We start from the raw sequence: 25,621 nt of genomic DNA on the forward strand, positions 1-25,621 counted from the left end.
TCACGTCAAAAAATTATGCCACAGCTGTAAATTTTTTTTTTTTTAGGGGTGAATTGCCACAACTGCATTTCTTTTTTCTTTCAGGGTAACGCCATAACTGTATTTTGATTAGACAAAGCTGTGTCGATATATTATTCCGCTAAAGCATTAAAGAAGTAATAATCGAGAAATAAATGTGGACTAGAAATCCCATCGTCAAAAATTGATGACACCCGAAATCTCTTAGTTCCAACTCAAGCGTGTACTAATATACACTATTACCATCTTGCGAAGCCTTCGTCACGCGCTCCTAAGAAGCGTCAGATGTATTTCATTATTATTTTTCTTTCCTCTTTAATTAATAATAATAAAATAAATATTAAAATTTTGAGTATCGATTACGTTATTGAAATTTTTTTCTTTTTCATGTTTTTGTGAATCGAGGGTGCTTTATTTGATCTAGGAAATTGATAAGTTCATTTTCCTGCTTCAACTTCACAGTTTTTCCACCCCATTTCTCCCCCCTCCTCAAAACTCTCATCTTCTCCTCTCTTCCACTTGTCCCTTCACCTAAAAACCTGGCTAGCTCATACATAAAACACCTATTGACCTGTATATATATATATTCCATGCATACAAATATATAAATTAATTTCACAGCCTTCTCTCCCTGCCCTTTACTCAAGATCTGAGATTTTGTATGCAGAAGGTGATGACTGATAATGATGATCGTCAGGTTCAGGCCAGGCTCGCATGATTCTTGAGCTCTCATTCAACGGACGCACAGTTCTCTCGAAGCTGAAGAAGAAGAAGAAGAAGAAGACAACCACCAACAGTAATAACCCCAAGAAGGGTTCCATTTTGTTAAGGTAATTAATGTCTGTCTGAGAGAGAGAGAGAGAGAGAGAGAGAGAGAGAAGGCTTTTAGTTACAGCAGTTGTCTCTCTGTTCCGACAGAATTTACTGTGGAGCGAAGACCAGAGAGAGAGAGAGTTTAATGGCGGTTATAACTGAACTGAGCTTATCTCAGAAGCCCTAGCCAAGCCTTAGCTCTATTTGTAAACCCTACCTATACATACACACAAATATATATCTTACATATATGTAGCCGCTCAACCTCTCTCTGTCTCTGTCTCTGTCTTGGCTTTAGTTTTGATAGGAGGAAGGAAGCTTGGAAGTCTTCTAGATTTTAGGGTCTTCTCTGGAGTCGTAGTTGTAGATCGATCGAGACGGATCGGGACAGCATTTATCGGCTTCCGGATTTCTCGGTCTGTCGAGGCGATACGGAAGGGGAGAGGGGGAGAGTAGAGGAATAGAAAGCTGGCAAATAAGTGGTGGGAGAGGGTGGATGCGGCGGCGATGGCAGGGTATGATCCCGATCCCGATGCCGGCTCTCGTTACGTCCAGCAGCTGTTCCGACAGCCGCATCCCCACTTGCAAATCGGGCCTAATTCCATCCCGCAGCCGCCCTTGCAGCTGGTTCCCCAGCATCAGCAGCAGCAGCAGCAGCAGCAATCGTCTGGTTCGCCGGAGGAAGACTCCTCTGAGAGGGATCATGATAAGGGTGGCGGTGACTCGGGTGGAACCGTCACTGGTGGTGCCGCCGCCACGAGCTCCGGTGCAAACACCCGCCGGCCACGGGGTCGCCCTCCTGGATCGAAGAACAAGCCGAAGCCCCCAATAATTGTGACCCGGGACAGCCCCAACGCACTCCGGTCCCATGTCCTTGAGGTCTCGGCAGGGTCCGATATAGTCGAGAGTGTCTCTAGCTACGCCCGGAAGAGAGGGAAAGGTATTTGTGTCCTCAGTGGCAGCGGCACAGTAGGCAACGTAACTCTCCGGCAGCCCGCATCACCGGCTGGGAGCGTGGTGACCCTCCACGGTCGATTCGAGATACTCTCCCTCACCGGGACGGTGCTCCCACCCCCCGCCCCACCTGGCTCTGGCGGGCTGTCGATATTCCTCTCAGGTGGCCAAGGCCAGGTGGTCGGAGGGAGTGTGGCTGGACCGCTCGTTGCCTCAGGCCCTGTAGTTCTAATGGCGGCATCTTTCTCTAATGCGGTCTTCGAGAGACTGCCCTTGGCGGATGATCAAGATCAAGAGGGACCGGCCGGCGGAGCTCAAGTACAACAAAGCACGGCTTCTCAGTCTTCGGGAGTGACTGGAGGTGGGAACGGTGGGCAAATTGGGGGAGGAGGAGGCGGCAGTGGAGGCGGAGGTGGTGGCAGTTTCTTCAATGTCGGAGGCAATATGGGGGGCTACCAATTATCCGGTGAGTTGTTCGGATGGGGCGCCACGGGCAGCGGCGTAGGTGGAAGTGGATCTGCTTGAATTAAACAAGAGAATCCGGTAATGAGTGACGATCCCGTCATCTTACTCTCTTGAAGAAATGAATATTTGTGGGAGCATACATAACCATATAGTCGATCGCGCTCTATAAGCTCTCATAACTTTTCTTTTGGTAGCTCGTGCGGAATCTCCGGAGATGTTAGATACACAGTCATGCAGTGATCAAAGCACATAATCCAAATATGTTAGATTTTGCAAACTCGATCAGGCGATCGAGTTTTTGGATGACCGTTTTGGTGAAGATTAGCCCAAATTTGAGGTGGGAAAATTACAAACCATATGCAATGGTAGGTTGAAGATCAATGTACAGAGAATGTATGTTCCTTCAATTTCTTGGTCATCTCTCATCCTTGTTGAACCGGTTTAGTAGATTCTGCTGCAGCTGTAGATGTAATTATATGTGGAAGAACATAGCCGTATAAATATATATATATATATATGATGATTTTCAAGGATATATGTGTGTGTCTCTCCCTCTCTTACCAAACTGTCTTAATTAACATGATCGTGAGATAATTCTATGATTTGTTAGATGTCCCTTCTTTTTCTGTGTTCATTTTGTAATTTCATTGGCGGATGATCGATGACGAAAGAAGGGAAGATTTATGGGTTTATTCAACTGCTTTAATTTCCTCATCACCGACAATGTCTTCTGTTTGACATATCATCGTGTTTGACATATCATCAGAAGAGGTCGATTGTTTTGTCAATTCAATTGAGTCATAACTGGGTTACGCGACATTTCTCTTGTGAATAAAATATCACCTATATATGTTTGAGAATGTGCCTCCAAAATGTTAATGCCCTCTTCTATGATTGAATTATTTTCCGATTATGAACATATCATCCGTTTAGCTGAGAAATTGTTCGATTCCACGACTAAACCCTAATTCTGATTTTTTTTTCTCTGGAATTGAAATCAAAGGAAGAATCTTTAAAGATTCAAGAATGAATTTATCCTTTCCATGCATCTAGCCTTCATTTTTTTTTCTTCTTGATGAAATGGGTTCGAATGTCCAGAAAAGAAAAACTTAAAAAGGGAAATTAAGCAAGACAAAGAGGGGTAATCACCAACGAGAAGCGCTCTAATACTATATATATCTCGACAAGACGTGAAGTAATGGAAGCCTAGAGTAAACATTAGTAACGCCGACCGAGCTATACAATATCTGTGCCGCACAGCGCCGGTGTTCCGCGTCGATCTTAATTAGTATAGCTTACTTCCACTTCTCAGTCACTTTATAACACTTCTCGGATAGCTCCTGTTAGCCGGCCAATGTGCACATGAATGTTAATGGTTAACCCATAATAATCTCCCTCACGAGATTGAAATTGTAAATATGGTGTCTCTATTACCGATCAGTAATAACTTCAAAAGATAATGGAAAAAAAAAATAAAATAAAAGAGAGGATGAAAAGGGATCTTGTTTATAAGTCTCATACATGCAGGAGTTAATTGAATTGTGCGGGCAACTGTCATGTTGTCTCGTATTTATAAACTTTTACTATGCAACTTCCCCTCCCATGGCCAGTTCGAAACACGATAAAGAGCAATATATATTCTCAAGAGGAGATTTAATATAGTAATACTTATTTCGAATTAAAATTAAGATCATAATATATTTAACTTTCGCTGATAAGATTTTCCGATGTTGTTTACTTGACATATGTCTATTTTTACTGGACTCGCGGATACCTCCATTAATAAGAAAAGAATTTAAGTAAATTATTACGAGGCCAAAGTCCTATATGCTATAAATAAAACTAGATAGTACATAAATGAGGTATGAAAACCCTAATCACATTGCTAATTAAAAAAGTAAAAGACTCGATCCCAAAGGACAACCACTCAACTGATGAACCCCAACCAAAATGGAGAAAGCATAATTAGATGATCAATCAGCACGAGAATTTCTCTCCCGATAAGTATGCCGAATATCAACCGTCCAATCACGATGAATGAGATGCCTAATGACTCGAAGAAGAGAGCCATGCCATACAATGTCCGCTTGCGTCGACGATAAAAAATCAACTAATACCTGTGAATTAACTCTTTTGATTAATTTAGTATCTTTGAAGTAGAAAAATTAAACCAAAAAAGAAATTAATTACTTTTGTTCTTTGAAATTCGAAAAAGAAGAGAATATGGCATTGATTTTAATGTTCTTGGAAGTTGGAAATTTTTTCGGATAAGTGAAAAGTTGCAACTTCTGTCTGAATATTTACCTTTAGCTTTGTCATTGATTTGTGCATTTTCCTTCATCTGTCTAATATATAGTTCTTTCTTGTCTGATTTTATATGTTAAGAATCTCTTACGCCCGTCGACCTCAGAACCTCTGACGGACCTCTCCCAGCCGGTCTCGGCACTGCTCTGCCTGATCTGCCGGAATGCGAATGCCGACTCCCGTTAACTACATTACGATGCATCCAATAATTTGGAGGAGTTTTTGGTAGATAGGGCCTGACTGAGCAAAGCAACTTCGGTTCATAGGCCCATCTATAGAATACAAAGAGGAAAAACTTGGGTGGGCCCAGTAAGAGTTCGGGCTCAATAATCGGGTTGGTCAAAATGGGGCCCAGCAAGGCATCTGACTACAAGTCGCAATGGGCCGAAGACCAACCTCTGGCCAACCCAGAGCCCGTCCGCGTCGCGTCGTGTCGCGTCTATGTTGCACTAGCAAGGCTAGGACGCAAAATGTACTGTCGAGGAACGGACTTTCGATCAAGTGTGTCGTTGTCCTTCAGAATGAATGACTCTAGATATTAGGTAAAGAATTAAAATCAGAAACTTTCACATTAGATCAGATTGAATGAATCTGATTCAACATGTAAGTCGAACACTCAATTCGATATCAGATTTTGAAACATACAAACCCGGCAGCACGAAGAACGAGTCTTGCTAGATTTGACCATTAAGAAACAGCGATCGACAAGCTAATATACTGAACAACTATCTATCTTCATCCTAGAACTCCAGCATACTTAAATGCTAGAGGGACGCCAATCACAAATCACAAACTTTCGCCCATGAGAAGCTAATGCACTGTCGAGTTGAGGAGAGACGTTCACAAGTTCTCCCTGTCAACATCATCAAAGTAAGGATGTTCCATAGCTTTCTTTGCTGAGATCCTCTTTGAAGGCTCGTACTGCAACATTTGCTGCACAGTCGCATTCAGGTTTCATCTGTTAGTGCTGTAAGATAGTATCAACCGAGAAGAGAAGCAAGATTCGTAATTGGTTGGATCTATCCAAAAAAAAAAGATTCGTGATTGTTATTTACCGCTAAGAGATCGAGTCCATCCTTGTCGAGATTTCGGACAGCTGAAGATAGGTCCTGAGGTCTCCATTGAGGGTACTCGTGCCAATTCATCAGCTTGCTGACTCCTGGCCACATCTTCTCATTTGGAGTCCCGAGCAACCTTCAACATTACGAAATCGGAAAAATCAGAAATTACGCAAATTCAGACTTTTAGCTGAAAGCAGACAAGAAATGGCTTGGCTTCGCTGACCTAAAGATATGGAGGAGCTGTTGGAGCTCGGAATCTCCCGGAAAGAGTGCCTGCTTTGTGGCGAGCTCAGCTGCAGAACACGAATCAAAAGAACTGGTTAGTGCTTAGTGGGATATCAAAAGAACGCTGTGTATTGTATCTTCTGCAGAAAAGATTATACCGAAAATACAGCCGACAGACCACATATCTACCCCAGTAGAGTAGTGTGTAGCGCCCAAGAGGACCTCGGGAGCTCTGTACCAGAGGGTCAGAATCTGTGACAAGGCATCAGTTCATTTCATAAGCAGTCAGTAAAACACAAGACAGGACAACTCGGAGGGTTGGTGAAATGGTGAAGCTTGGTTTACCTCATGAGTGTACTTCTTGATTGGGAGGGTGAATTGGCGGGCTAGCCCGAGATCGGCTATCTTGAGGGTCATCATCTTTCGGTCCATCAAGAGATTGTGCGGCTTAAGATCCCTGGATCAAAGCAAAGCGAGAAATGAGCACGAAAGGTTCATCGTAATTCACAAATAAGAGGATCCAAGGAGGTTTTGTATATCTGCACCTGTGCAAGATCCCGTGACCGTGGCAGAAAGCAACACCCTTGCACAGTTGGTACATCAGGCTCTGTAATTACATATCAATGAGAACTTAGAAGACTGCAATGGAAGTGAAAAATCGGAGAAGACTTATTCGGTTTTCGAGTCAAAACCTTAACGATCCTGGGGGAAATGTCATCCCCAGTGGAGCGGAAGCTCCGGATGAATTTCTTCACGTCCGTTTCCATGTACTCGAATACAAGGTAGAGCACAGTCTTCCCTTCTTTGTTCTGCCCTTGCTTCACATCCATCAGTCTGCGAATTACAGCAACAAGTGAGTTCAGGGCGACGGAAATTCCAATTATATAGAGAAATCGAAGGAAATCGGAGGTAAATCAGTGGCCTTTCTGCTTCAAAAATCTAATCTTTTGATACGCATATACAATCTTGAATCGCTAAAACCCTAGATTGCTCGCAAGTTGGGAATCTATCCTCTTGAGCACCGGAATTCGAACAAGATAAGGCGAAATGAGAAAACCCCGGAAGAAACCGCAAAGAAAACACGAACAATTTCGAACAAAATCTCGGTTAGTGAAGAATCACGACAAGGAATCTGGCTAAGATCAAACCCAGACCCCGATCTAGATTAAATCAACAGAGAGAGAGAGAGAGATCAGGGCATTAACGTGACGATGTGGGGGTCCCTGGAGAGCATGCGGAGGATGGAGATCTCGCGGAGGGTGGTGGGAGGGACGCCCTCCTCGTCCTCGTGGAGGCGGGTCTTCTTGAGGGCCACGATCCTGCCCGTGGCCTTCTCCCTGGCCCGGTACACCTTCCCGTAGGTTCCCTCCCCGACCTTCTCGAGCTTCTCGAAAGCATCCATCGCAGACACTGCCTGTTTCTCCATCTTCCGATGTTCTTCTTCCTCTCTCTCTCTCTCTCTCTCTCTCTCTCTGTCTTGATCTCTCTCCGTTGTATGAGATAACGATTGGAAATGGAAGAAGTGTTTGGGTTACGATGCGGGGGAAGGCTATATAGCCGTTGGGGCCGGAGATGATTTGACTTGCCAATCGTTGGCTAACGGCAACATGTTTTGAAATTCAAAATGCCGGGGTGTGGTTGAAATTACCCAAAAGCCCTTGATTAGTTCACTTGCCATAGTGCTTTCTCCGCTCCGTCCCTTGCTTTCCCATTAAGTCCTTTTATGTCCTTTCAAATCAAATTTTATTCCCTGAAATTGCAATAACGCATCCATATTGAATAAAAGGATTTGCCCTCGACCCGATCATTTGCCCCCCGTTAAGCGATTTTTGTACATTAATTTCATCAGAAGGACCTTCTAACACTATCACGTAATGCAAGAGTTCACCTCGAGCCGACCTTCTCAACCATCGGAAACGAGGATTTATCAAGGAATTCGTGACTGAAATTTATGCACCGTTAACGATGTACAAGGTGAAGGGACGGGGCAATGTTCACTCAATATGATGTCAAATGTTATTGTTCTTAATTCTTATCATCGTTCCAGAACATCTTCTCATTGAGAAGACTAGGAGGTTTGAATCAGTTGACAGCCACACCCCGGGCGTGGCCGCCGAGTGTTGGCGGCGCCGTGCATAATCAGTTTATAGACTGCGATGTCTGATTTCAAACAAAAGACATTACCTCCTTTTTCCATAAGGCATAAAAGGATAAGAAAATCCGAAATCGCATTCCACATTAAGGACTTAAGGACTTAACCGAGAAACACAATGGTTCTGGTCTGAGACATCGTTAGACCACTAGATATCCCCCGAATACCCTATCATACATCAGTTACATTATATCCACAAAAAATAAACAGGAACCGGTCGCTGCTAATATATATATGGATCAAAAGGAGATAATAGAACTAGCAACTAGGAGGGATGGCGCATTAGGGATAGAAAACTCGGTCTTCATCTTCGTCTTTGTCGCTTTGCATCTTCGGCCCATGATGGACAACAGGGACAGTGATGATCTATAGGATCCGTTAGTCTCATTTCTTGCTCCGTTTGGAGCCTGAGTTTCCAGATCTTTCTTTCCGGCGTTTGCCGCGTCCAGAGTTAACCGGAGCAGCGGTTGCAGGGTAGACAGGCACATGATGCCCAGGAACCAAAACAGGGAACCCAGCAGCAGGGATTCTGCAGACAGAACAACCACATTAAGGTCTTATTTACCTAGCTAGCTCGTATGGAATACTGATCACATCAGTTACGTGAGAGTTCTGAGGAGGATCAATAGAATTACGATTAGTGGGCAAAAATCCATGCACTACAGATCAATAAATATCCATCGGAAAAGACCTCAGCAGATGTTCCCCCGAGTATAAAGGTGATCAATTTGATAGACGAGACCGATTTCATTTTATGGCCACAAAAGACAAGACCGGTTTCAAACGGGCAAAACTGGCACGGGCTGGTGATTTAAGCAATAACAGTAGACAATGGAGTAGAGCTTCGATTATCATACCCAACAAGAGCACAGCAGACTCCTGCTTGGTCATGGAAGCACCATATGCATTGCTATTCTGCAAATTGAAGCGCAGGGCTTGATTCTCAGCTGCAAGGCACTGAAGCAACCGCCCTAGTCTCAAGCACTCTCTTTCTAAGTATTTGCTCTTCATCTCCAAGTCTTTCACGTATATCTTCTTCCTCTCCCTCGAACGAAGAGCAGCATCTCTGTTTCTCAGCTGCCTGAAACGCATAAAGCGCATCAAATGAACAAGCCGTCAGCTCCTCAGATATCGATCAATGCCATGCATTCAGCACAAGGGCAAAAGTCATTATCCACTATCCACGAACGAGAAAGAGCGGCACCATCCGGACATATAATTTCCATAGTTATACAGTTCTCCCAAGTCCCAACAGCACAATCGTAACCGAAAAACTCGAAAAGCAGCAATTTTTATATATCACAGTCAATGGAAATTTAAATTGCACAATGATCAGACCAAATGCCAAATTCATCGATTCCCAACATCGTCATTACCTCTGGCGTTTCTTAGCGATCGGATCATCCACATTCTTGCCATCATTGACCGCTTCCGCAGCGCCCACCTGCTCATCGCCGACTCCACCGCTCTCCGAGTCCTTGTCGCCCGAACCATCGAAGACATCGCAAGAGCCATCCGAGGGCGAATCGACTAGCAGGTCCGCGAAGAAGCCATCGGAAACCTCCTTGCCGGTCTCAGACGCAGCCGCACCCTCGTCGTCCTTCATCAGAATGTTCTCGATCTCGTCGATCGACAGAGAGGCCGAGTCCGAGGAAGGTGTCTCGAAGACGCCAGTACCGAGGCGGCTCAGATCGTCCGGCAAGTCGTAAAAGAAGTAATCCAGGTCGATCTGGGACATGAGGTCGTCGTCCGGCAATTCCACAAACTCCATGGCTGCTAAAAGCCACGATTAGGGAAAGTTTAACAGTGAGGAGGGCTTGATTCACAGGAGATGAAGAGAAGTCAGTATCTTCATCTTCTCCATGGAAGGAGAAGGATTCGTTCTGGTTTCGGTTAGGTTTCGTAGAGAACGAAGAAGCTTGTCGGACAAGGAACAAGAAGAAGACAACGCGGGTCTGCCGGTTTTATTTTCAGAGAAGAGTATGTGCCGTCATCGGACCAATCAAAATTAACCACGTGTACAAAAGGGCTCTTCTGTTGACAAGTGTCTGAACGGATCGGAAAGTCAACGATGGGAAGGACCCATAGAACAGTCTAATCGAAGCCCAGCCCAAGCTTGTTGGCCCAAATAATTCAGAGAAACGAATTGGGACCAAAAGCCTATAAAAGGTCGAGAAGAGACCCTAACTCTACTTTCGATTGCTCGATCGAGTGTTTCGGCATCGACCGTGTCCCGGCTGAAAAATCTATCCTATTTTTCGATGACCAGTAATACGACAGGCTCGAGATAGTCGGGATTTTCAGCTCCGTATTCTAGAAGCTTCGATATATTATCATTTACTGACTGCAAATGTCAAATTCTATTATGTAATCTACTCTGTTTATTTTCGTGTTCTCGGCGAGGATAAGAGCAATAATTGGGAGCACCTACCGCCTAGAGCTTATCCGCTTCCCTCGCGCCTTTGTCGATGTTAATTATGTGCTTTGTTGACTCTATCCCTTGTAAATAGCCCCCCACTGAATTGACATAAAACTAATAGCAAAAAAAAACACATTGTTACAAAAAAAAAAAAAAAACTGGCAATAATGAACCAATAATTGCATAACTTTCCATTTATTTTTTAAAATATTAAATTTCATTTACAAAAACCCAAAAAAAACAAAAACAAAAAATGCCATGCTAAATAAGCAACTAAGAAGAAGAAATCAAATCTCTTCGACGAAAAGCTGCGGCCGCACTATAGAGAGAGCTCGCCAATGGCATCCTCTTCCTTCAACATGGTGAGCCTACCTTCATTCTCCCCTTCGCCATCTCCGAGATCAGGCCTCTCCGCCTTCCGCCATGTCAGTGGCGGCAACAGCAGGTGGGAGAAGGTGGCGGCAGCAGCTGTAGCGGTGAAGGCGATGGCAGGGCCAAAGTACAAGGGGACGCAGATGAGGGAAACGAGACTGGCAGAGATGATCGAGCAGAAGGTAGACGAGGCCAAGGAGGTCTGCGAGGGGGACGCCACCTCCGACGAGTGCAAGGTGGCGTGGGACGAGGTGGAGGAGGTCAGCCAAGCCAAGGCCGATCTCCGCCTCAAGCTCGAGGTCCAGAAGCTCGACCCACTAGAGTCCTTTTGCCAGGACAACCCCGAGACGGAGGAGTGCCGGATCTACGAGGACTGATCAACCGATGCACAACCACTATAGTTATCATCACTAGAGACTCGCTGATTTCTGTAATCAGTCTCCGATCCACTGCGACTATACGCTGCTTTCTGTAATCAATCCCAATCCGCGCATCGAATAACCTTTAAATAAGTCTGTAATCAAAGCTCGCTTTGCGTTTACTTGATTTCTATAGCATCGCAGCTCGAAAACAAACAAATAATGGAACTTCCTAGTGTACAGAACAGTAAGGGGCAATACTCGCCACTGATCACAGCTGAGCACTACAAAAATACAATCACAGGGATTCGGAAAGCCTAATTAACAAGTCAGTCAAGGAAATCGAGGAGCAGAAACAATTCAAGATAAGCTACTGCTTTAAACTCATCAAAAGAAAAGAGAAGCTGCTCTTAAATTATTCCCGTCCACCATCATCGTTGTTGTCACCGTCCATGTCCATGGTCTCCCCAACATCGAGGGAGAATTTGTACTCTTGATCGCATCCAAAGTAGGAGTCGCACATGAAGTAGAGCATGTAGTGCCTCGACCCAGGCTCCGAGGGAGCCGTGAAGTTGAGCTTCACCCTCGACCTCCTCTGGAGGCTCAGCCTCTTGATGGCCATCAGCTGGTTCGTCTTCGTGTCCCCCACGACAAGCCACCACACCTCCTCCTTGGTCTTTGGGAACCTTGGGGCGTTCACTGGCCCAACCTCCGGTAGCCCCTCCATATCCCTCTCCAGGTTGACCTCCAAGTACACGTCATCCCCTGCCCTCACCCTGTACACGTGATCCTCGTCATCCTCTGCACTCATCCTCTCTGCGCCCACAACACGATGATCGACCCCTATGTTCGGGAATCGGTTGCAGAACCTCGCTACGTCCTGCATTTGGGAGTCGGACATCTGGAGCAGCTCCCGCCTAGCCTCATCGTCTAATTCCATTATCTCAAACACTGTCTCGATGGGCTTCCCCGGGTTATCTTGGCACCTCCTGGCAAGCTCCCTAGTGAAGTGGGGCAACTGCAGGAGCACTGCGTCCTTCTCCCACATGCCCTGCGTCACCATCTGGCACATCTCCATTGCAAGCAGCGCAGGGCTGAGCCACCCACTCGTGGCAACCACATCCACCAACGCGTGCAGCAGCCTAATGGCCAAACCAACCACCTCTCTCTGGTCGAGTGCCAGGTTGCCGCCCACATGCTGCCTCGAGAAATGGGCCTGCAGCAGTGCATTCGCCTTGATGTGTGGGTCTGTGCACTTGGGATTGTCGAATGAAAACCTCTGGTGGCTGATGAGCTTCCGCACCACTTCCTCCTCCCCTGGCCTGATTGGAAGCTGATCGTACTCCGATGCTGATGCCACAATCTCAAGCAGACCCTTCATCCTCGTCTTGGAGGTCAATGAGGAGCTGAACCGCTCTATCGTGGTGTAGCTCACATAGTGATACGCAGAGATATGGCCAAGGTTAAGCGGTTGGATATCATCTTCAATTAAGATGCACTTGCTCGCCTCCAGGTCACTGAGGGTGTTCTCCACAAGCTCAGAAAGGTGGTCAGAGAGATGCCTTGCAGTAGTCCCCTGGAGGCCGTAGTAATTTGGATTCTTCATCAGCCGCCTGTACATGAAGGTCCATGTTATGTTATCTACCGCCTCCTGCTGGTTCGTGATGGTCCCAGCCACGACCTCAGCATTAATGTTGTCATGCACGAAGTGCTGTATGTGGCTCTCCACGGGGAAGGCCTCGAATAAGAACTTCTTGTAGTACTCCTTCCTTGGCGCATGGCAAAGAATTACACACTTGCCAGAGTTGTCAATCAGGGGGCGAGAAGCCCGCCCCATCATCTGCAATAGATCAGTCACAGGATAGTCCGTGTGGGCATTTTCCCGCCCATCGTAGTACTGAGTTCCCATCACAATCACCAGATAAGCTGAGAGCGGAACCCCCCAGCACATGGAGCTGCTCATCACGCATACCTGAATCCACCCGGCTTCAAACAGGTGCATCACAACCTGCTGGTCGAGGCTTGACAGACCCTCATGCAAGTAGCCCACCCCGTGCCTTAGAGTGGCCCTCAGCATCTCCTCATTAACTTTCTCAACAAAGGGCTCCAAATCCTCCGCATTGTGAAGCAGGAATGCAGGCTCCTCTCCTCCAATGTCGGCGCTCGAATAGGTCATCAAGTCAACAGCCGTCAGCCTCACGTGCTTCCTGGTGGGAACAAACACCAGGGCAGGTTTTCCGCTCTTCGCATGCTGCACAATGGCTGTGTAAGTGGGCTTGGTCATTGCCTGCATCCTTGCCTCAAAGTTTGCTATGTCAACTCCCTGAATGTGGATCTCCAAGGGTGCAGGGCGGACATTAGGAGGGAAGTTGAAGAGGCCATGGGCAGTCGCCCCAATCCACTCCCCGAGATCCTTGGCATTAGCAAGAGAAGTCGAAAGAGCTACCATTCGGATCTTGTTCTCCACATGGGCTGCAATGTATCTCATCCTCGAGACAACCACCTCAAGCACAGGACCTCCCTGGCCCCCAATAAGATGGAGCTCATCGACAATGAAGAGGCTGACCTCCTGGACCTGCTTCCTCTGCCTCCACCGTCGAGTCAATGCATCCCACTTGTCTGGAGTGCTGATGATGATCTGAGCCTTATCGAGCAGTTTCAGATCAGTCGTCGATTCACCAGTTAGCTCGACCATCCTCATCCCTAGACCCTCCGGACCAAACTTCTTGCTCCAGTCACGGAACCGTTCCTTGGCAAGAGCTTCCAGAGGAGCAATGTAAACTACACGCATAAGACTGTTCGGGGCCTTCTGGTGATTCCTCAGAATTGCAAACTCAGCACATATGGTCTTCCCGCTCCCTGTTGGGGCTGCAACGAGGACATTATCATCCGTGTTATAGAGAACAGTGAAGACCTGGGTCTGGACTGGGTTGAAATGCTTGAAATCCTTATAAAGAGCTTCATAAGCTGGGTTTCTCAATGCAGTCACGGGCAATGGTTGAAGGTCAAGAAGCTCAGTCGGTGGAGGATACTTTTCAGGTAAAATAAGGTGCCGGAAAGAGACAGGCAACACAGTCTGTGACCCGAGCCACCTATCTGACACAACACGGATGTAATACTGAGGAGGGATTGGCTCGTAGATTGGAACGGTGAAGTTCAAAGTGTGGTCCTCGTCAATAAACTGCTTCTTCAGCAGAAAATACTCATGGTGGAGAATGTATTCCCCATCATTATCCTCCACAATCACCCAAAATGGCTCCACGTACCCATGAACTTTGTCCTCCCACTGGAAGTCTGGCGTGATTGTGAGCTCCACCCTCAGGACAGAGCGAGTGATAGGGAGGACATGTGCTGCAAGGTTCAGCTTCGGGAACTGGTGGATGAACTTATGAAGGGTCCGTCCCAGCTTTGGCGCCCGAATGAGCTCTCCCAGCTCCTGGGCTGAGAGGTCGTAGTACCTCTCCCAAGCCAAATCCTTCTTCTCCAGCTTCGTTAGAATCGCACTGGGGATACCAGCAAACTGGCGAAGGGGAGTCTGGACGCTCCACATCCTCTTGCTCACCATCTTGCAGAGGTTCAGAGCCTTCTCTGCAAGCTGCGCCCATCCTCGCTTCAAGACAATCTCGAAAAGGGCTCGCATAAGACGCCCCGCACTCTGAACCAAAAAATAAACCAAAATAAGGGCACATCAATCATTAAATATACACCTCAAGATTCAAGGGAAAAAAAGATTAATTTTACAGCATGTGAACTTACAAACATACCTGAGTTATAAAAACCATGTCAGATGTCAGTGAAAGCCCTTCAAGCTTCAGCTGTGAGATATAGGCTTGGAGCAGAACATTGATCTTGGCACTCGGCTCCTCGAGACTCTCCTTTACTGGAATAGGAACACGATCCAACAGCTTTGCAAGCTCCATCTTCTCGTCTTGTCTCACAGTTACATATTTAAATTCTTCACTGAGTGAGAATAGCCGACACAGCTCAATGTCCCCCATTGTTGGCTTCAAGTGCTCATTGTAAGTGGAGATTGTCCCGTGAGTAATGTAGTAGTAGCTCGCTATGCGCCCCAAGTCCGTAACTTGAAAGTATCCACTCTTCCGATCATATTTAATCAGATTATTTCTGTCCAGGATGGTTGCAGCCGTATGGATCTGCCAAAAACAGGAAGGAAGAATAATACGTTAGAACACTCAAGAAAGAGCCCAGTACAGGAAAATATACGAGAAATTTGCACCCATTGTTACTATCAGCAGGACAAACATTAACACTACCATACCAACTTATCAAAATGTAAACAGGGACCAAATATATGTATTCAGAACCAATAAATTTCCCCACTTTGGACTATAAAAAAATCATCTCAAATCAGAAAACAAAATTACAAAATAATAAACAGTATCTTAAATGGATTTTACCAGAGGTATTCAACAATATGTTAATCAGAAAGTAGAAATAGACGACAAAGGTTTCATGCTACACCAATGCAAGAATAGCAAGACGAATCACTTGACTTGATATCAACATCAAATCAACAAGTCCATAATATCAAGAAATCAAGAAGGGAAAGTTACTTTATCCAATCGGAACACCAAAATGAATAAAAGAGAAGTTCGATTGAGATTGATACTTACCAAATCAGCCCTTCTTTCCTCCAGAGTTATGTCCTTCGTGAGAACATCAGGGGCTAAACCGTAAAGAGTAGGATTCCGCAGCATACGTACATACAGGTAAGTATACCCGAGCCAGCCACAAGCTTCTTTAGCATTTTGCACAGATCCAAGGACTATTTCTGCATTCAACTGATCAGCCAATTTTGACACGAACTGACTCTCAATAGGAAGCTGCTGATTCATCAGAGAGAGATAGTACTGAAGTTCACTGTGACCGGTAATGATTATTCCTTCTCCATAAGAATCATATTGGGGCCTTCCAGCACGACCCAACATCTGCATAACGTCCAGAGGACTCAATTCAGTCCATGCACCCTTCTCTGGATTGTAGATCTGCGTCCCCTTAATTATCACAGTGTGCGCAGGCAGATTGACACCCCATGCGAGAGTTGCAGTGGAGACCAAAACTTGGACAACTTTTTCTGCAAAGAGATCTTCCACAATGGTCCTGTCTCCCCTCGTCATACCCGCATGATGAATGGCAAAGCCGTACGGCAAAAGGTCTTTCAGGTCATTGCTCTTCACATTATCAGCTTCCTTCTGTAAGATCATACGGATTGCATCATCATCTCTCAAGAATCTGGAGAGAGTATCATTAGCGAGGGCAGTGTCTCGTATAGCACGAGCTGTCTTTGCAGTTTCCTTTCTGGAGTGGACAAATATAAGAACCTGATGCTTTCCAGCTGAGGCCAGCACTTTCTCATAGCACACATCATTCATCAACTGGAACCTCTGGAGTGGCTTCCTAACAGTGATACCGATGTACTGCTGAGACAGCGGAACAGGTCTGTAACTGTTATCAAAATGAAACAAGCCCTTCTTCAAGTCAACTCGCAAGAACAGCGCAACATCCTCATAGTTAGGCAATGTAGCTGACAGCCCCACCAGTCGAATGTGCTCTTTGGTGGTTTCAATTTGCCTGACGGTCCTAGCCACGATACTTTCAAGCACTGGTCCTCTGTTGTCATGAAGGAGATGAATCTCATCAATAATTAGAAGCTTCACCAGTTGCGTGTAAGTACGATCTCCCGATTTTCTGGTAATAATATCCCACTTCTCAGGAGTGGTGACAATTATCTGGGTTTCCTCAATCTGTTGGCGCGTAAGTGACTGGTCACCACTCAATTCTCTCACTGTAATGCCGTAGTGCTTCAAACGGTTAGACAGGTTACCAACAATTTCAGCAACAAGAGCTTTCATGGGTGCAACATACACGATCTTATAGTTTCCATGGTTAAATGAGCCATCCGGGTTCCGGTTCAAAGCAATCTGCTGAAGTATAGTGAGAACAGCAACATTGGTCTTCCCAGCTCCAGTGGGAGCGCATAACAGAATATTCTCGGGACTGAACAATGCAGTCTGATAAACTTTGCTCTGCACTCGATTTAACTGCTTCATTCCCTCAAAAGCACTCTGAGCCCAATCAGGCATTGAAGATATTTTGACAAGTTCCTCGTTAGGATCAAACGGTTTAGGCTTCAGGGCAGGCACGTGAATTTCCTCGTAGCCCTTGCTCTGGTGCTTGAAAGACCCAAGAGGAAGATCAGTCCTTTTATTTGCCATTAAAAGACCACCTTGTTCAAAGGCAAGGCCGTCGAGATCAAGCAACTGGCGCTGCCCCTTAACCCAACCGCTCTCATTGTCCCTATCAACCAATCCCCTCCTACCCCGGTCCTCATCTCCAGTACTCTCATCCTTCAGTCGACGGGCCTCTTCCCGAATACTCTTCTCCAGATTCTTCTGCCTCTCCTTGGCAGTTGCTCTCGTGGCATGCAGCTGCTCCACTATCGCTGCCAATTCCGGGCCCAATCCCATCATCTCTTCCTCGATGTTATTCCTTTCATCCTGATCCTCAGCCCTAGCCAAACGGGTGCACCATACAATCTTCAGCCTGTTCCTAAGCAAGAACTTGATGAGGCTGAACTTATCAAACTGAAGATGCACCAGCAGCTTCGTCTCTACCTCCCTGTCATCCCCTTCAGCAAGTATCTTCAACACCTCCTCGGCGAGCTTCTGACACTGCTGGGGATCTATCTGCTGCTCGTATGCCTGAGATATCTTCCTCTGAAGCCAGTATGCGTCAATGTCCTGAACATTGAGGCCCATCCCCTCGTTTGCTTCTTGGAAGTCATCATCATCAATCCCCCCGCCCATCTGCATAGCACTAGAATAGTTCGGCTCAGCAACATCCTCATCCTCCTCCTCATCCTCCTGTACCATATCAAGATCGCTGTCATCCTCATCCTCCTCGTTCTCTTCAAACTCAACAGCAACACCAACATCATCATCAAGTGCTTCATCCCCATTCGCTGTGGTCGGACCAGCCCCATCGCCTCCATCCTGATAGTCCGTGATCAGCCTACCGATCGAAACGAGCTGATCGAACACAGGGTTCGGTATCGAGTTCAACAGCTTCTCAATCTCCTTCTTCTTGTCCGGGTTCTTAACCGAATCATTCTTCAGCACAGCCAATATCTCGTCCGCCGCTCCGCTCACTATATTCAATGGCTGCCCACCCAACTGCTGCTGAATCACACTCAGCATAGCCTCATAAGCCGCCCGAGTCTCCTTCGTCTTGGGCTGGTAAACACCTTCCTCGGTGGTAGTCAACACGCTCTCCTCCCTAAGGCGAGGACGCTTCTGCCTCGGGGCAGCAGGGGGCTCAGTGAGAGGGTCGCGCTCCTTCTTCTTCTTCTTGGCCTTCTCGAGCTTCTCGTCGAGCTCAGGTGGCCTGCCCTTGTAGGCCCTGTCCCCGAAGCTCTTGGGGTCGATCTTCCCCCACAGCGACTCGGGCTCACCGGTGGGCTCATGGGTGTCACGTGGTCGAGTATCGGTGGTCAAGACCAGGCTCGAATTGGCCCTGTACTCGTACTGCTTGAAGCGAGCGTGCGCCTCAGCACCGCCTCCAAGATGCGCCATTGTTCTTCGAAATGATAGTATAAACCCTACAAAACCCTAACTGAACCCCCAAAAAAAAAAAAAAGCACCAATCAGTCTTTGCTAGCTTCTAGGGTTTCAAGAACATATCAGCGAAAACGAACACTGAAGCGATTCGATTGAAATGAGCAGAGATTGGAGAGGAAAGCTTACGGTCTTGGCTTTAAGATCAAATTGAAGAGACGCTGGAAAAAGAACAGATGTCGTGAATTTTCCCTCCTTGAGGGATCAAATAACGAGAGGTTTGGAGAGGTAGTCCAATAAGTAGCAGTCCGGCCAGAACCGCCTTCCCGAGCCTCGACCGACTTCAGAATTTAGATTGAGATGATGCTGATGATGATGATGATGATTAGGGCTTTCTGATTTGGATCTGGGCCTTCTGTTGGGTCAAGCTGCCTTCGTGGGCCGAGCACTTGGCCCATCTAAGCCCAAATTTGATAAAACGCGATTATCAATATTCGAATAATCAAGAATTTTTTTGGCGAAAAAATAATAAGGGTTAATTATCACATATAAAATGTCCTACCGTTTGGTCTCGTTAAAGAATTGTTCTAAAACAAGATCGGTACTTCTAATGTAGGATTGCATTAATTCTCCATTGTTTTTTTTTTATCACTTTTCTTGAGATTCCGACAGTGCGTGAATGTATATAAATTTTAAAAGCATGTAAAACATATATATATATATATATATATAAACACACACTAGAGAGCGACCGCTCTACGCGTGATGTTTATGGTAAAACTATATTGGCCCTAAATATGTTGTTGTCTAGATTAATTTCCATTTTTTGAATTTGTCATCAAAATATAAATTATTATTTAATGCAATATAATAATTCTGTATGAATTACAGTCACGCTCTCTTCCTCCCTCTATCCTCGCCATCTCCTCATCCCTACCTCCAGCCACAGCTCCATTGCGACTCTCCCCAATCGCTGTCGTCTCCACCACCACCAGCCTGCTCTATCACCGCCCTATCTATCACCACCTGCTCCTCTTTTACTTCCACCACAGCCTTCAGCCATCTCTTCATTGCTAACATCTCAATCCGATCTCGATCCACCGCCATCATCCCACCACAGCCGCTTCACCTCCCGGCCGCGGCCCCACCACCGTAGATCTGCTCGATTTGGTTTGATTGGGTCAGATTCCACCCCTACCGCCAACTTTGAATTAGATTCGGCATTTTCTGTCCTTGATCTGCTCATATAAAAATAGATCAGTCTAGATTTGATCTATTCATAGGAATCTACTGTTGATTAGCCTTGATCTCATCCCAGACTCGGACTTCTCAATACGTACCGCCGAAGAATATTGGTGTTGGCCTCTCACACAGTCCTCATGCCCACTCCCCACAACAAAAACCTTGGCTTCCTCAGGCTTTGACCGTCGACATATTACCGACGTAGCCCGAAGAACCTTCTGTATTCGGCTTGTTACTCCCATTGATGGACATACTGGCGGTCTCTCGATTTTCGGATATCATGTATGTCTAGTTTTGGTTTGGGCTATTTAGCGACTGAATAGCTCGGATTTCCTTGCTTTTTCATTTTAGTTTGTTTAATGCGAGGTTTGTTGTGTATTTACTTTCAATAATGGACGACTCTACGTTTATCCGCGGTTTGTCTTGTATGCCTCTTTAGACAACTATTCTGTTATTCGGGATGCCTTTTCAAGTATTTGTCTGTTTGGGATGCCTCTCTAGGCATTTCTCTGTCTCAGGATGCCTCTCCAGACATCTTTATGTCCCGAGATATCTCTTCAGGCGTTTCACCCCATGTATATTACTCTGACGTTAAATAAAACTTTACTATTCACCAAAAAGAAATGTCTACAGTGCGAATTTCAAGAAATTTGATTTTTAAAGCTAAAATAAGCAAATAATAAATATAATTAATGCAAAACAATTTAGATCTAATGGTTACTATTCGAGAAGATATATATACTTCCACTTTTTTTCTTCTGTCACCCTTATATATATATATATATGGAAGAGAAGCTATAGAAGAAAGAAAAGTAGATAGAGAGAAATATGGAAAGATAAAATTATCAAAAACAACTTTAGATATAATGGTTATTATTTTTCGAAGGAATTAGAGGAAGATTAATTTTGAAAAAAGAAAGTTAGACTAACTAACTTCATTCTTTAATTTGTAATAATAGATATACTGGAATTGTACGACATCACCGAATGTAACATAAATGATAATTGTAGGACTAATATTATCCTCCCAAAGTTGGGATAAGGTCTTTGAAGGCAATAGGCTTTGATGATAAATAGACCAGAGTTATTGGAGGTGACCCATCTTATCCTTCAAATAATCGGTTTTATATTTGATAATATAAGGAACAAATTCTCTGGATAGGCTTCTTTGAAATAAGAATTAATTACACTGGTGGTTCAAAAAGTTTTAATGATATATCAGATTAGTTCAAAAAGTTTTTTTTTTGTTACTTGATGGTACAAAATCTTTCAAAGTTGTAACATGATAGTACAAACCATCAGCTTGCCATTGACTCCGTCAAGCCGTCATTTATAAAACTGTAAATTTTATACCATAATGTAACTTACGTAAAACATTTTGTACTATTAAGTTATAACTTCAAAACATTTTGTACCATCATATAACATCCCACAAAAACCAGTCTTGCATCATCAGCGTTGGCTAACTATCATGTTACAACTTTGAAACATTTTGTACCATCAAGTAGCAAAAAAAAAAATTTTGAACCAACTTAATACATTATTAAAATTTTTTGAACTACCAATGTAATTTACCCTTGAAATAATAGAAACACGGTGATGTATGTATGTGTAATTTAATAAAGAAGGCATTATGACTTTTGGGCAATTATCCCTAACTAATAATATTAGTTAATTAATAAATAGTTTAATTAGTGGTTTTTATTTTATTTTTATTATTTATTTCTCTGTTTTTTTAAAAAAAAAAAATATTTATGTCTCTGGTTTTCTAATGGCGGCGAGTAAAGCTGAAGATGGGAGGACGTTTGTGAGGCGGTGAGCGCCCCGCCACAGAACAGAAGCGAAGCTCCGAGAAAGAGCTCACAGCCTCGAGGAAGACGACGGCAAAAATTCTCTCCAGCAACCAGCCTGCCATGGCCCCGTTGCAGCTGAGCTCCAACCTCTCCTCCTCCTTCTCTGGCCTATCTCTTTTCCACATTTCCCCTCAGCCTCCCAGGAGTCTCCGCAGGCGCGCTTCAGTCTGCAGAGCCGCGTGGCAAGAGGTGCGTCGGCGACGTTGTCATTGGTTGCGGATTATGGTGAAGAATCGGCCTCTGATATTGTTTGCTTGCTTGCTTTGAAGCTCGCGGGAGTCCTTGTTTTCTCAGCGATACCATTCACGGCGGTGAAGGCCATCGCGAACAGTCCCCTAGGTGAGTCGCTGCAGAGACGACTCGAGGAGAGGAAGAGCTTCGCGGCGGAGAATGCTGCCAGATTCAAGGCAATGTCCGAGAAGGCGAGAAAAGAGAGGTAATTTCCAACGGTAAGCCGATGAGACAGCCTATGCCCGGGTTCCGTGTTCGATTTCATGCTTGCTCGCTGGTCGAATTACGCCAAAGTTTCCATCTTTAGAGGCGGAATAATGTCGGAGTTAGAGAGGCATACTATAATGGAACGCTGATGCCGAAGTTCGGGAGCTGTTTTGCTATATTAGGCAGTAGAGTAGTTCTTCGATCCATCTTATAGCTAGAACACAAAGAGATGATATATTAGTACCAGCTGGCGGAGTAATGGTGCTCATACATTAATTAATCTGGTTGTGTAAATCGTAAATTGAGCCCATTTTGGCCGCAACCTCTCCTGGATATGAATCAATATGAACTGCTTCATTGTATTCTTGTGGATATAAAACTTTAACCGGATATTGGTTGGTGTTGTGTTGCCAGTTAATTTTATCGATGTCTTCACAAGAACACCGCTTAATATTTAGGGACCATATCACCGTCATTGTTGATCTATTTTACTTGTTATCTGCTTGGACTGCACTGATTAATGTGTACTTAATGCAATGAATTCTGTGGCTAACAGCTATTGGTACGGGGAAGAGCGTCCCCAGTGGCTTGGTCCAATCCCATACGATTATCCCGAATATCTTACTGGTGAATATCCGGGGGATTATGGCTTTGATATTGCAGGTCTTGCAAAGGATCCTGTTGCTTTTGAGAAGTATTTCAAGTACGTAGTGGTCGGTTTTCTCTCCTACTGCAGCTATTCCCCCTATAAATGTGTGGTTGCAATCAAAGGCTTTTCCATTTCATTTTAGACATTTGATATGGAATCTCTTTTTGCTTGAACTCTGGAAGCTCAGAACTCGGAAGCACTGTAATCTTTTGAAAACACAGATCACACAGTTGTCCTCTGCTGAAGATTACATTCAGTAGTATTACTCTGCACTTACTAAAAATAAAAAATGCTCTTCTATTCTGATACTAGCAGTCATAACGAGGAAATTTTCCAATTCGTAGTTGACCCTGATAAAGCACGGTGCATGGTAAATTGTGCTGTTTTGTGCTTCCAGTTTGATGTTTGTATGATCTCAGCTTTGAGATATTGCATGCTCGCTGGGCAATGCTTGCTGCTCTAGGCGCTCTTGTTCCAGAAGTATTAGATCTGCTGGGAGCCTTTCACTTTGTTGAGCCGGTCTGGTGGCGAGTCGGATATTCGAAGCTTAAGGTCTCCATCTTTCCATAAGTACAGTAGCATTAATGCCAGATGTGATGCCACGAGTTTATCACTTTCTATCCATTTGCAGTGACTGATCACTTGGATGGAGGAATATAACAGATAGCCTATCCAACAAACTCTTTTTAAGGCCATTGGCACTGAATAACTTCATTTTGGTTAATGGCCTGGCAACTGGGTCTGTCAATTAACATTACAGTCAAAGACCTTCCATTTTGCTTTCGACATTAAAACTGGATTCTTTCTTGGCTTGCACTCATGAAATTTAGAAACTCTGCAACATTGCCGGAATGCGCTTTTTGCAGCTATCCAATAATAATCAACTGTCTCAGTAAATATTTCAGCGTGTTATTGTGCCAGCTTTTTTTCTCATTCTACTCAGAAGAAAACTGTCCGAACTCAGGAAGATTAACTATCAAGATAGGCATTAGATCTTCTTCTTGTTGATTAAATCTCCAGGGAGATACACTTGACTACCTAGGGATACCGGGACTCCATGTAGCGGGAAGTCAGGGAGTGATCGTGATTGCTATATGCCAATTCCTCCTAATGGTAACCATTATATCTCTTCAATTTTGTTTTGTTCGATGATCAAGCACTTGCCTGACCATCCCATCTATAACTGGAATCCTGAGATTGATGATGATAATCACTTTTTACCTTTGTTGCTTCTCTGAGAAGGTCGGTCCAGAGTACGCGAGATACTGCGGGATCGCAGCTCTGGAGCCACTGGGAATTTACTTGCCAGGTGATATAAATTACCCGGGAGGGGCCCTGTTCGATCCCTTGAATCTGTCCAAGGACCCTGCGGGCTTCGAGGAGCTGAAGGTGAAGGAGATAAAGAACGGCCGATTAGCAATGGTTGCCTGGCTTGGTTTTTATGTCCAAGCGGCTCTGACCGGAAAGGGCCCAATAGAGAACCTCCTCGAGCACATCTCCGATCCTTTACATAACAACCTGTTTTCAACCCTGAAACTGATGTAAAAAGTTTGCGTCCCCTTTTGATCCTATGTAAATAAATCTTTTTAAGGAATATAAAAAGTTTTCCAGTCGTATGCAAAATGATTCTCTTGCTGATTTTGCTTCCTCGAAATATGCCAACATTAGCTTGCATTTTGTTTTCGAGTTCTCAACTTGATTTTGTATCATGATTGTAAGTGTTGATAAATGTATTGTTGTGTGAGAATATATATATATATAAATTTTTAAATATATATATATATACACGTATGTATGTATAAATGTGAAAGTAGATGAAAATTGTATTATTAAAAATTTATTATTTATATATAGATAAAAAAGTAAATGAAAAATTTATTATTAAAAAATAAATTATAAAAATAATTAGAAAAAAGTATGTGAGATAATTTATTATTAAATTAGATAAATAAATGTAAAAAAGTAATGATCCTATTATTGAATTTGTAAAAAATGGTGATGAATTGGATTGAGTAAGATAAATCACTCAAAAACCAAAGGAAGCCACGTGTGCCGAATTGTTAGCCCGTAGAGTTGCTTAAGGTTACATGCTCTGCCATCGGTCTCTTATTCGGGTAAAATTTCATCATGTTTGGGAATTTGTAGTAGATGTACTGCGAACTATAAGAGATGAAAATGGAAAAATTAGTCTGGAGCTGGTGTGGAGCTCAGAGAATTCATTACTCGTTTGATTTCGCAATTTGATTTTAAAATTTTAATTTTAATTTTAATTTTACTCACTATATAACAAAAGTTAATGATATAATTATTACTTTTTCATTTTTTTTAAAGTTTTTTTAACCATTCAATTCAATTTTTAATAATAAATTCTTCCAACTATTCATTACTTTTTCACACTTTTTTTCATAATTCAACATTACAATTATTACAAACCAATTAAAATCAAAACTCAACTTAACTCGAAAACTAAACACACTACATAATTTCCAATGGATTTTTGGGCACGATCGACTCCTATTGGCATAATAAAATCTTGAAAATTCCGGTACCTGTAATCGGTGATCTCAGAAAGAGGAGACAAAAATCCATTTTCTTCTACGAGACTGCTGCGACACGATAGAGACTTGGGAATGTCTGGTTCAATCAATGCAACAGCAGGTGTTCTTTTCCTCTGCCAACGTTGGAGTCATCATAGATAGTGCTCGTATTGCCGGGCTCGATAG

General features: G+C 44.3%; 6 protein-coding genes and 1 long non-coding RNA gene across 8 annotated transcripts; 4 read left to right on the forward strand and 3 right to left on the reverse strand.

Annotated features, from left to right (window-relative positions):
* Positions 1–463: 463 nt before the first annotated feature.
* LOC116212697 (AT-hook motif nuclear-localized protein 25) lies at positions 464–2,785 on the forward strand. The gene is made up of 2 exons (XM_031547341.1): positions 464–848; positions 1,130–2,785. Exon 2 carries the CDS (start codon positions 1,339–1,341, stop codon positions 2,308–2,310), a length of 972 nt encoding a protein of 323 aa, XP_031403201.1. The 5' UTR covers positions 464–848; positions 1,130–1,338; the 3' UTR covers positions 2,311–2,785.
* Positions 2,786–5,097: 2,312 nt separating this feature from the next.
* On the reverse strand, positions 5,098–7,369 carry LOC116212698 (cyclin-dependent kinase B2-2). The gene is made up of 8 exons (XM_031547342.1): positions 7,046–7,369; positions 6,533–6,674; positions 6,386–6,447; positions 6,186–6,297; positions 5,999–6,092; positions 5,839–5,908; positions 5,610–5,748; positions 5,098–5,487 (listed from the first exon to the last, which is right to left on the reverse strand). The coding sequence occupies exons 1-8, from the start codon at positions 7,264–7,266 to the stop codon at positions 5,395–5,397; spliced, it is 933 nt and encodes a 310-aa protein (XP_031403202.1). The 5' UTR covers positions 7,267–7,369; the 3' UTR covers positions 5,098–5,394.
* Positions 7,370–8,036: 667 nt separating this feature from the next.
* Positions 8,037–9,940, reverse strand: LOC116212699 (bZIP transcription factor 60-like). Its single transcript, XM_031547343.1, has 3 exons — positions 9,369–9,940; positions 8,850–9,073; positions 8,037–8,521 (listed from the first exon to the last, which is right to left on the reverse strand). Exons 1-3 carry the CDS (start codon positions 9,761–9,763, stop codon positions 8,232–8,234), a joined length of 909 nt encoding a protein of 302 aa, XP_031403203.1. The 5' UTR covers positions 9,764–9,940; the 3' UTR covers positions 8,037–8,231.
* Positions 9,941–10,664: 724 nt separating this feature from the next.
* On the forward strand, positions 10,665–11,340 carry LOC116212700 (calvin cycle protein CP12-3, chloroplastic). The gene has a single exon (XM_031547344.1). The coding sequence runs from the start codon at positions 10,750–10,752 to the stop codon at positions 11,158–11,160; it is 411 nt and encodes a 136-aa protein (XP_031403204.1). The 5' UTR covers positions 10,665–10,749; the 3' UTR covers positions 11,161–11,340.
* On the reverse strand, positions 11,301–19,064 carry LOC116212695 (DExH-box ATP-dependent RNA helicase DExH12). Its single transcript, XM_031547337.1, has 4 exons — positions 18,906–19,064; positions 15,777–18,774; positions 14,907–15,296; positions 11,301–14,797 (listed from the first exon to the last, which is right to left on the reverse strand). Exons 2-4 carry the CDS (start codon positions 18,732–18,734, stop codon positions 11,558–11,560), a joined length of 6,588 nt encoding a protein of 2,195 aa, XP_031403197.1. The 5' UTR covers positions 18,735–18,774; positions 18,906–19,064; the 3' UTR covers positions 11,301–11,557.
* A 520-nt stretch (positions 19,065–19,584) lies between these two features.
* LOC116212701 lies at positions 19,585–20,424 on the forward strand. The gene is made up of 2 exons (XR_004157897.1): positions 19,585–19,896; positions 20,035–20,424. It is a non-coding gene; the product is annotated as an uncharacterized LOC116212701 (long non-coding RNA).
* A 1,301-nt stretch (positions 20,425–21,725) lies between these two features.
* Positions 21,726–24,616, forward strand: LOC116212696 (chlorophyll a-b binding protein 7, chloroplastic). 2 transcript variants are annotated; one of them, XM_031547338.1, is made up of 6 exons: positions 21,726–22,000; positions 22,081–22,247; positions 22,806–22,952; positions 23,318–23,450; positions 23,919–24,011; positions 24,141–24,616. In XM_031547338.1, exons 1-6 carry the CDS (start codon positions 21,872–21,874, stop codon positions 24,441–24,443), a joined length of 972 nt encoding a protein of 323 aa, XP_031403198.1. In that variant the 5' UTR covers positions 21,726–21,871; the 3' UTR covers positions 24,444–24,616. The 2 variants fall into 2 exon arrangements, with proteins under 2 accessions (XP_031403198.1, XP_031403199.1); XM_031547339.1 differs by lacking the exon at positions 23,318–23,450 and having other exon boundaries at positions 22,806–22,962.
* Positions 24,617–25,621: the final 1,005 nt, after the last annotated feature.

This window comes from Punica granatum, chromosome 7 (assembly GCF_007655135.1).
Source record: "Punica granatum isolate Tunisia-2019 chromosome 7, ASM765513v2, whole genome shotgun sequence".
Taxonomy (NCBI): Eukaryota; Viridiplantae; Streptophyta; class Magnoliopsida; order Myrtales; family Lythraceae; genus Punica; species Punica granatum.

Excerpts from the sequence above, each read along its gene's own strand:
- LOC116212697 (XM_031547341.1), top strand. The coding sequence starts at position 1,339 with ATGGCAGGGTATGATCCCGATCCCGATGCCGGCTCTCGTTACGTCCAG.
- LOC116212698 (XM_031547342.1), bottom strand. The coding sequence starts at position 7,266 with ATGGAGAAACAGGCAGTGTCTGCGATGGATGCTTTCGAGAAGCTCGAG. Across the intron at positions 6,298-6,385 it reads GGTCACGGGATCTTGCACAG|GGATCTTAAGCCGCACAATC; the intron begins GTGCAGATATAC and ends GCTTTGATCCAG. Across the intron at positions 5,909-5,998 it reads GTCTGTCGGCTGTATTTTCG|CTGAGCTCGCCACAAAGCAG; the intron begins GTATAATCTTTT and ends CGTGTTCTGCAG.
- LOC116212699 (XM_031547343.1), bottom strand. The coding sequence starts at position 9,763 with ATGGAGTTTGTGGAATTGCCGGACGACGACCTCATGTCCCAGATCGAC. Across the intron at positions 9,074-9,368 it reads ATCGCTAAGAAACGCCAGAG|GCAGCTGAGAAACAGAGATG; the intron begins GTAATGACGATG and ends TATGCGTTTCAG. Across the intron at positions 8,522-8,849 it reads GTCTGCTGTGCTCTTGTTGG|AATCCCTGCTGCTGGGTTCC; the intron begins GTATGATAATCG and ends TTCTGTCTGCAG.
- LOC116212700 (XM_031547344.1), top strand. The coding sequence starts at position 10,750 with ATGGCATCCTCTTCCTTCAACATGGTGAGCCTACCTTCATTCTCCCCT.
- LOC116212695 (XM_031547337.1), bottom strand. The coding sequence starts at position 18,734 with ATGGCGCATCTTGGAGGCGGTGCTGAGGCGCACGCTCGCTTCAAGCAG. Across the intron at positions 15,297-15,776 it reads AGGAAAGAAGGGCTGATTTG|ATCCATACGGCTGCAACCAT; the intron begins GTAAGTATCAAT and ends TGTTTTTGGCAG. Across the intron at positions 14,798-14,906 it reads ACATGGTTTTTATAACTCAG|AGTGCGGGGCGTCTTATGCG; the intron begins GTATGTTTGTAA and ends TTTTTGGTTCAG.
- LOC116212696 (XM_031547338.1), top strand. The coding sequence starts at position 21,872 with ATGGCCCCGTTGCAGCTGAGCTCCAACCTCTCCTCCTCCTTCTCTGGC. Across the intron at positions 22,248-22,805 it reads GAGAAGGCGAGAAAAGAGAG|CTATTGGTACGGGGAAGAGC; the intron begins GTAATTTCCAAC and ends TGTGGCTAACAG. Across the intron at positions 22,953-23,317 it reads GCTTTTGAGAAGTATTTCAA|CTTTGAGATATTGCATGCTC; the intron begins GTACGTAGTGGT and ends GTATGATCTCAG.